General features: G+C 44.5%; 1 protein-coding gene across 1 annotated transcript in view; it reads right to left on the bottom strand.

Annotated features, from left to right (window-relative positions):
- Positions 1–911: 911 nt before the first annotated feature.
- Positions 912–9,520, bottom strand: part of LOC147462930 (diphosphomevalonate decarboxylase MVD2, peroxisomal-like) — a 45,916-nt gene continuing 37,307 nt past the window's right edge. Inside the window, exons 8-10 of the mRNA XM_086486123.1 lie at positions 1,979–2,027; positions 1,765–1,889; positions 912–1,403 (exon numbers count right to left, since the gene is read on the bottom strand). Of these exons, the coding sequence (XP_086342249.1) occupies positions 1,211–1,403; positions 1,765–1,889; positions 1,979–2,027 (367 nt within the window). The 3' untranslated portion in view covers positions 912–1,210. The remainder of the gene's footprint in view (positions 1,404–1,764; positions 1,890–1,978; positions 2,028–9,520) is intronic.

Below are 9,520 nucleotides of genomic sequence, written 5' to 3'. Positions count from 1 at the left end.
GCAAGTGCTTGATCTAAGGACTTCTCTCTCTCCTTGTAGTATAGCTTCAAGATTTTCCTCTTAAGAAGTTAAGATTCAACTTCCCCAAGTGGTCCTTACACTTCCTTGGTCTCTTCAGGGATGGGATAGCCGGATTGATCATGCTTTGAATACCTTTGACCCCTACGAAGCTACTACAAGAGGTCAAAAAGATGCCTAGTGCAGTGTGGCTTCCAACCTACAAGGAGAAAATGCCCGAGGTTCTAGAAAGGGGTACAATATATGGCACATGGATCAATCTCGTTTAGTGGTCATCCCTAAGTCAAAGCACAAATATATAAGCTCCAAACAAACTCAAGCCTTAAAAAGCGGCGTTCTTTCACCGTGAGACCTTCTACTAGTTAGGTGTAGTTGGAGTAACTATCAAGGCCATAGATTTGGATGCAACTCTTGGAGGATAGGTGGTGACTTACTATCATCAACCATTAGACCATATGTTGATGCTCATTCGCCAAGGGAATTGACCGGCATCTTCTCCACAATTTTTTTTTCATACCACCTTTGCAAAAATAGGTTGGAAGAGGTAATTGTGCTTAGCTTGAATGTATCTTCATGTCCTTCTAGAGGATTAAGTTCTTCTCATAGGGGAATGTAAAACAGATTGGCTTCTATTGACCACAAATAAGGCCAAAAAGATAAACATATAACAAGAAAATTTTGTCCAACAATAGTTGAAGTGATTTGAAAAGCAAAGGAAAAAAACCAAGCTGCCCCTCAAACTTGTGGCAGAGATGCTTGAGGAGACTCGTGCAACAGCTTAGTAATTAACTTCAAATTAAACCATTAAGCAAATGAACACCCTTCAAACAAATACATTTTAACTAACAAGGAAACTCCATGGAATCAAAATAGTCTTTGCAATGCAATCAATGTCAAAGAAAGTTGTTTTCCAAGAAGTGATACATTAGATATGTGACAGGCACATTGGCCCAGGAAGTCATACCTATGAGAGAAAAGCCACAAATGTTGCAAGCTTAGTTTTAGAAGAATGCAGTTGAATTTCCTCAAAATTCAAGAAAATCACTGAGGTTACCTATTCTCAACATAAATCCTTGTGCAATTATGAGTGTTTTATCTTCGATTGTAAGAGTACAATATACTTGGGTATAATCTTCTCATGACAAAGTGGTTAAGCACAACATATTGTGTAAATTCCTTTGAAAAAGTCGAATCATATAGGAAGACCTGTGCTAGAATCAACCAGATGGTCCTTAAGCACCAATGGGCCTTCACCAGGACGGGTGCAAAGAATATGGTCCAGCTCCCCAAATGATCGTGTACAGTTTGTTCCTTCAGCCTCAGGCGGTTGAAAGCAAGAATCCACTTCTTTGAAAGCCAACATATCCACATCTCCTACGACATAGCTGTAAAACATAACACATTAAGAATAATTAGGTCTCCACAATTTCAGAAAATTTACATAAAAACCCTTTCAAATCATCTCAAATGCGTGGGTGGAAGGAGTCTAGGAACATGAAAAGCCTCATGAAAGTGGAAAGTCAAGAGACTTAGCATGTCTATATAATGAGATGGCCAAGCATGCATGCAATGTGTGTCATTTTACATTAGTATCCTTCTTTGTCTACATTTATGTTAGATTTTCTTCTCTTTACCATTTCCTTGCAGTACTGAATTTACTTTTTCTGAAGCCATTTAGGACATAGACAAAATCTAAAACATTATGAACAATTAGTCCCAACATCCAAATTTAGGATAATTGCTTACCTTGAAATTTTCTTGTCGCTAGCCGGGGGAAAATAGAATAGCAATCGACTTAAAAGCTCACAAGCCTTGGCTTTATCAGGTGCAAAGAGAACCGCATTCGGCCCAGCATCAAAAGTATAAGCGGCCTACATAACATCTTTTGGTAAGGTACTTCAAAAATAAAATATATATTATTACAATCAATGCTTTATTTAAGAAGAGGTCATGGAAGAACCTGTGGAGTCCCCTCTGCTTTATTCCAACGTTCAACCATGCTTATAATCCTGCATGGTCCTAATTCTGAGAGTGTGTACATGACTGAAGGCAACATCTGACAAAACCATATACGACTAGCCACAAGCACATAAACTGAGAAACTAAGCAGAAAAGGCCATGGGAAAAAACCTCTCCTAAAGCGAGTAAAATATGCGCTTGCGCTGGCCAGCTGAGGATGAAATCTGCCTTTGAAAGATAAGACAATCCCCACCAAAAGCATGCTCTGAAATGCACTCCAAAATCCCAGGATAACCAGAAAGCACCCAGTACTATCAATGAGTAAGGAACTTGCTGCCAAGTGAGCTCCTCGATATCAAGCGAAAGCCCACCAACTAGTAACATCTAAAGCCATGGAGTTGAGGAGGCGCAGAAGTAAGGTACCAGTCGATGAAGAAGATGATAAATAAGAAGCAACTAGAATCATCAAGAGATCCACTAAATCAAATCAAGTGGTAGAACCACCAGGAGCACTAACCCGGAGCTACAAGGGAGGTCTTGTCACAAACGAAAGCGCATAACAATATAAAATATACTCGAATACAATAGAATTTATCACTTGATATTGGTGCAAATTAATATAGAGAGAGAGAGTGAGAAGATCAACACACTACTGGGACCAAAAGATGGGCTACCCCGCCCCCCCCCCCTAAAAAAGTATCTTTATTACAGGGTAGAAGTCTATACAAGCACTTGAACCGAACGTATTACCACGTTCGTTCTAGAATCACACTCGATGGTTCCTGGAAGCCTCAGCTTCCTATTCCTACGGCAAAACCCTACTCCAAGGAACTTCCGTTCCTTATTCTGAATCCTCGAGAACCAAGGTTCTCGCCTCTCGATCTCACCTTCCAGTCTCAGAGTATGGCATCCCCGCAACTCTTTTCCTACTCTATTCCTAGAATCCTCTTCCGGCAGAACAACTCTGCTTTCTTGGACGCAAAGTCCTCCCTTGGGAATTCTCAGCTTCCAGATCCCAACTTGAGAGTCTACCACTCTCAGATTAGTTCCTCGGAGCGCTTTTCTCCTACAGAGGCTCATGCCCTCCTCTGCTCCTACTCCCTCTCGCAGAGAAAGTACCCCTGCAATAAAAAAACTCAGAAATCAAAGCATGAAAACATTACCTTTGAAATCTTGACACTGCAAACGCAACTTGGTTCTCAAAAAAGCAACTCCCCGGAAGAGATCTCTAAACAGAGAATCCTCTCTTCCACTCCTACACATTGAAGAGGTGTGCTCTCGGGTTCCTTCTCGTAAATCAGCCCCATCTATGACGTTTATGGGCTGAAAACAGTGAAACACAGCAGCTTGTCACGATGGAAACGCTCTCCGTAGGCTCTTCTTCGCAATGGAAACTGCCTACTTGATCCGGGCGACGTCTGGAACACTTGAAGCAGCCATGGGAATCACCGGCGACGTTTTTATTCACGGCTGAAATTCTGCAACAGCTACTCCTTGCTACTAGTGCTGGCTTTTTCTCTTGCCTCTGGAGCGGCAGAGACTCTGTCCCTTAGGGCTGGCACATATCCTAGAGAGAGAGAGAAGCGTTGGGTTGCTTTTATACCCTTCTAGAGCCGGCAAGAATAGGGGACTCTACTTGCTTTTCCTAGCAAGAATAGGGCAAGTGGGGGTGCCTCAGATAGAGAGAGGAGAGGTCGCTTTTGCACTAGCTAAACAGAGAGAGAAGATGGGGCGTTGGGTTTATGGTGCCTTTTTTTATTAGATGGTTGCCCACTTATTAAGTGGGCGGCTGGCCACTTTTAAAAATGAATGAAGCTGTTAAAAACTCAATAAAACCTTATGAGTTAAAAAAGAATGCTTACACAACACTTCACAGGCGTCCCTGAATGCAACCACATGCACAGACGTAATGCAGACATAGACTTCCTCGCAGGAAAGCATCTTCTTTCCCGAAAAGCAACCTACTTTCTAAGAAAGCAACTCTTTTTCCTCAAAAGTTCCTTTGAACCCATCTTCATTCAAGTGCTTGCTCATCCTTGTGCACAATTCTAACACAGTTTGGAATTTTCTCCCGACTATGGGATATTTCCTTTTCGATGCCCCCGTCACCCACCCTGTGACGCATCAGGAATACCCATCACCTAGTCCTTTCTCACCGAACTTACGGTACAATCTCCTTCTTGATGCACTATGTCACCCATCCTATGACGCATCAGAGATGTCCATTCCCGGATGGTCGAATACTTCTTCCCGATGCTCCCTGTCACCCATCCGTTGTGACACATCAAAAGTACCCCTTCTTGGTGCCTTACAGATATTCCCGCTTACAGTGCTCCCGTCATTACTCAGAATGACGCACCAGAAATATCTGTACTCGGATGTTTGTACTCGGATGTCTCCAGTGAGAAAAACCCTCTCACTTATAATTTCAATCGTTCATTTAGAATTATCTTTCATGGTGTTCAAAGCAAGAAATCCCTCTCACTTATAATTCCAATAATTCAATAGAATTATTTTTCTTTCAGATAAAGCTGATTTAGCAACAGGTCTCAACCACTACAGAAGACAATCCCCACCTGTTGAAGGTGGTTCCTATAACCCAAAGCTAGGGAGGCTAACTCCAAGAAGACAGTAGAGAAAACTCTGAGGCCTCCAAGGCCCGCCATAAGAGATCCATTTGTCACATGCACATGGCTCTGTGTGCCACGTGGACATGCTTCATCAACTTCCAAAGCTAATTTTTCACCTTCCTCCTAGACAGAAGTGTCTAGAATCCTAGGAGGATTAGTGCTGACAATTTGGTGAGCCTATTCGCGGGAGCTACATGTCTAGATGAGACAATTAGATTAGGTTTTCCAGTTTTGGAACCCTCTTGCATAAATGGTTTGTACACACGTTTTGACAAGTGTTGTTACACTATGGTGGGAATCTGGCATGACGTGCATATAGTTTTAAGTTAGAGGAATTTAACAAGACATTCCCCGCGTCGATCGGATTCCCAGGTGGGTAGATGTGCGACAGTTTCACCCAAAAACTGACCCTCTGGTCAAAGTTATTGATAAATCATTTTTAATGAATTATTTGTTGGGTCTGGTGGACGGTTTGCCCTACCTAAGCCTTAGGAGGTTTATAGCCTGTGAATCTCACCTACAAAGGCAGCAAGGAGCACGTTTTCTGGCAAATGAGCCTAGTGCTAGCAACTTGCAGAGATCAGCCCAGCATTTTTCAGCAGCAGCTTGGCGATTGCAAATCAGCTTGTGTTTTGCCCATTTCAGCCCAGCGCTAGCTCTGGCAGAAGATCAGCATTAGCGTTTTCAGATTTCAGCCCTAGCCCTCGCTGGTAAGCGGCTCGGATCTATCCTACGAGTTAACTTGCACCCTAAGACCTGAGATAGCTTGTCCACATGCACATAGGGTTAGATGTGCACGTGACATAAAGTTAACAAGTAATTGAATTAGTACTGCCCTTGTCACCAGCGTGTGACTACTATCTATCCTTTTTGTTGATTTCTTTCTTATTATCTATTTACTTTCACTTTTTGGAAACACCCCTCGGGAAATCTAACTGCCCTGCATTGCATAGCTAGTGTGGAACTGTCCAAAGGGAGTCTAGGCCTGAGGGCAAGAGAGCACTAAGGTTGGACAAGGACTATGGTTAGCCAAGTGGGGTCATTGACTAGCCAAAGTGGAATCCTTTGCTACAGAGGCTACATTTCAGTTTTGGATGTGGCTGCAGTGTACAAAGAGGGTCGGATGACCTAGAAAGATACAATGGCAGCATCTCCTAAAATTTAGGGAACTGCTATTTTGGGACCTGAAAATGTGTTGACGTCATTATCTCCGGAATGACAAGGGGAACATTTTCTTACTCTGCCGTGAAGTCAACTGGGCAACCGGTTGGGATATTTTTAGACAGCAACCCCGAAACGGGAAAATGCTTATAAATGTGCCAAGTGGCACCTTCTGGTGCACTTGCCTCATGTAACAAGAAGTGGCGCTGAATTTAGGAGGGGGAGAGCCTCATTTTCAGATTTGTCACAAGTTAAGAGCTATGGAGTGCTTGCTTTCCCTCTTATGCACAGTGCGGTGCCAGGAGTGATGCCCTGCACGCTACGCACTGCCCTCTCTCTCCCCTTTGGCAGTATGTTATGCCCCTCTAGTGGGCTCTTCATTTGACCAATGTACAGTTGTGTGGGTTCATGCGCGATTGCCGAGGCAAGAGCCTCTTGCACAGGTACTGGGTTAGCTAGTGGCTAATCCCCCCGCAGGTACAGGTGAATTCGGAGAGGTTTCACGCCAGAAATCTCGTCCGATTCAAAGGGCAAGTAGCCCTACAGGTGCGGGAGCTCGAGGACTTGCTACGGATGCGACCGGCATGCGAAACGGAGCCCGAAACAGTGAATTACAGCCTGCTGTGTATTTTTGCAGGTTTAGGGTTTTGGCCCTAAACGGACCCTAATACCCCCAGGAGGTTCAGGGACGCAAGGGGACCGCTGTACAGGTGATCTGGCGCATTTTCAGGGCTGAAAACAGAGAATTCAGCGTGCTGCAGATTCTCGCCAGGTTTTGCAAAGTGCCCGTATGCGTCGGGAAAGTCAGTCAATGCGTGGGAATACTGACCGTGAAGGGTTCTAGTACAGTTATGCTGCCGAAATCGGGCAGGAACAGTGGAAATTCAGCCGAGTTTGTGCGGGGCAGCTTGTAGGGAACCACAGCGTTTATTCCCTCTTTTGAACAATAAAGAAATACCGAAAGGGGCGCCTAAGTTAGGGGCCAATCTGGTGTCCGTCTACTCATACAGGTGCAATCTAGCAGCCTGTATCCCTCTCCCCTTTGTTGTGTCTTGAAAGTACAGGTAAAATAGACGACTAATAATGGGTGAAAGCTAAATCAAGGTTTAAAGTAAAGTCTACCGCCCTTTTTGGATTGAACAGGCCGGTTTCATGGTTCCATCGACGGGATTAAATCACTTTTTCTCATAGAAGTGAGCCTTGGGCAGTTTTGGGCTTGAAGACACAGGGGATCATAGACCAGACACAAGGAATTGCAATTATGGCTGACAGACCAGATGATGTGACTGAAGAGGTTTCCTCTTCACAGGGTCAACAGACACATGAAGTGGGTGAGTCCTCAAGACCACCACAGACAGATGACGATATATTCAGGACCCAGTTAGCTACTGCTGTGGCTATGTTCACACAAGTAATGCAGAATCCGAGGTTTTTAGCTTTTCTGCAACCTCCTGTTCCGTCTCAGCAAGTTGGGTCACTGGATCATATTCAAAAGCCTGTTAAGGCTCGAGTACATGTGATTCATACCGCACAGTCAATGGAAACACCTGTACACTTGACGGAGAACATGCAGTCTCCACAACCTATGCCTAAGGTGCAAGAACAGGTGGCTGAGATGCCAGTCTTTCAGGCTGTACCAGTTCAGCCCGCCACCTTTCAGCAGCCTATAGTTGGTTCTAATGGGCAGGGAAGCAACTTACAGGCTATGCAACAGGTCTTCCCACCACCTTCAGTACACCCTGGCTATTTTGGAGGTGGATCGGTATTCCAGAGCATGGCTGGTCATGCACCTGGAAATCAGTTTTACACGCCAAGAACAGTGTTTGGGGGTGCTCAAACGATGATGCCTAACCCCATGTATGGTGTCACAGGCATGCTACCAGGGTTTCAGAGCACTCAGGGCCAATTTGGGATGCCACAGGCAAATTTTGGTATGGCTGGAATTACAAATCAGCAGCCAAATATGGCATTTCCAGGTCAATTTAATAGCGGCCAAGGAACACAGATGAACCCTAATAGTGTTCCCATGTTTCAGTCACTTCCATATGACAATTTAACGCCGCTGGAGAGGCCAACTCCATACAAAGAAGGTGGCAAAGGTGTGTCATTCACGACCTTTACAGGGTTTGATGACAGGAAGAAGGCTCTCTCATTCCTCCAGCAGTTTGACAAGGCCTATGCAGGGGGAAACTTTACAGAGGCTTCAAAGGTCCGCAAGGCAGCCACTTTCTTGACAGGGAATGCGGGACAATGGTGGACAACTTTATTGCTTCAAGGGCAAGCTCCGTCCACATGGATTTACTTCAAGCAGACTTTTGCAGCAGCATGGTTATTTGATGACTTTGAAGCAGATGTCATGACAGAATGGCACCAGCTAAATGCTGCCACTTGCAGAAATCTGGATGATTACAATCGGAAGTTTTGGAAAGCTCTACTTCCAGTAACTTCCTATAGGTTTGTGTCATTGACAAAACAGATTGAAAAATACTGTTGTGGCCTGCCTAAAGGATTGAGAAAGTACTGTACGAAGACAAAAGTCACTACTTTGACGCAGCTCATCGAGGTAGCAAACACTGGCAATGGTTTGCTCAAGGGAGAAGATTGTGAATTTAACACTGGCGTCAAGGCAGGATCAAGCAAGAAAAATTCAGCCAAGAAGCACGTTCCCAATGAGGCTCCTAAAGGGACTCAGGAGTCAGCCAACGCAGGGAAAGATAAAGCTACGGCTGAATCAGAAAAAGGACCAGCAAAGAAATGGAAAAGACGTTTTCCTCGCAAGTCAGAAGAGCAAAAGAAGGTCCTGAGGACAGAGAACAAATGCTTTATATGTGAGCAGCCTGGCCACATTGCTTACAACTGTCCTACAAAGAAAAGGCCAGCTGATTCTGAAGACAAGGAGGACAGGAAAGGAAAGAAGCCCATGGCTGGTCTAGTGCCAGATATGGTGGGCGACAAGCCAAATTCAGATGCAAGTGAGCTTTGCAGAGCATGGGGAAAGGTCAGGGATCAAACAGTGCTTATCTTCTTTGATCCAGGTGCCAAAGCCAACTTTATTTCCCCAGAATTGGCTTCAAAGTTGGGAATCAGACCTGAAAAGATGGGGTATACAACAGAGGCAGGTTTGGCATGTCCTGGCCATACAGAGGCTGTGACACCCATCATTGGAAAGTTGCGTCTACATATCCAGTCCTATGTAGATGCTGAAGAATTTTACATCATGCCACTGGACGGATGTGATGTGTTGTTAGGTATTCCTTGGTTGTTTCGTGTACAGGGAATCATGGATGCCTACAACAAAAAGATCACTGTACAGAGCAGGGGAAAGACTCACATTCTGGATGTAAAGCTTAAAGGGGAGTCTATTCCTACTGTATCAGCTTCTGCTATTACTTCTGTAATGAAAAAGCATCTTTCTGCGTACTTGGTTTTTGCACGTGAAGTGTCAGATTGTGATGAATCAAATTTATCCATGCTAGATAAAGAAAGGTCAATGTTTTTACAACAGTATAGTGACTGTTTTTCCGATTCATTACCGTCTCAATTACCGCCAGAGAGACCCGAGGACCATGCGATAGATTTGGTGCCAGGCAGTAGCCCACCAAATAAGCCTCCGTACAGGGTTAGTGCGGCTCAGCAGAAAGAGATAATGGGCCAAGTACAGGAGTTGTTAGAAAAGGGGCTGATTCAGCCCAGTTCATCTCCATTCTGTTCTCCAGTGTTGTTGGTGCAGAAAAAGGATGGCTCATGGCGTA

This window comes from Adiantum capillus-veneris, chromosome 2 (assembly GCF_014529385.1).
Source record: "Adiantum capillus-veneris isolate H3 chromosome 2, ASM1452938v2, whole genome shotgun sequence".
In the NCBI taxonomy this organism is placed as follows: Eukaryota; Viridiplantae; Streptophyta; class Polypodiopsida; order Polypodiales; family Pteridaceae; genus Adiantum; species Adiantum capillus-veneris.
The sequence above is the reverse complement of the archived record's forward strand: the minus strand, read 5'-3'. Positions and strand labels throughout refer to the sequence as shown.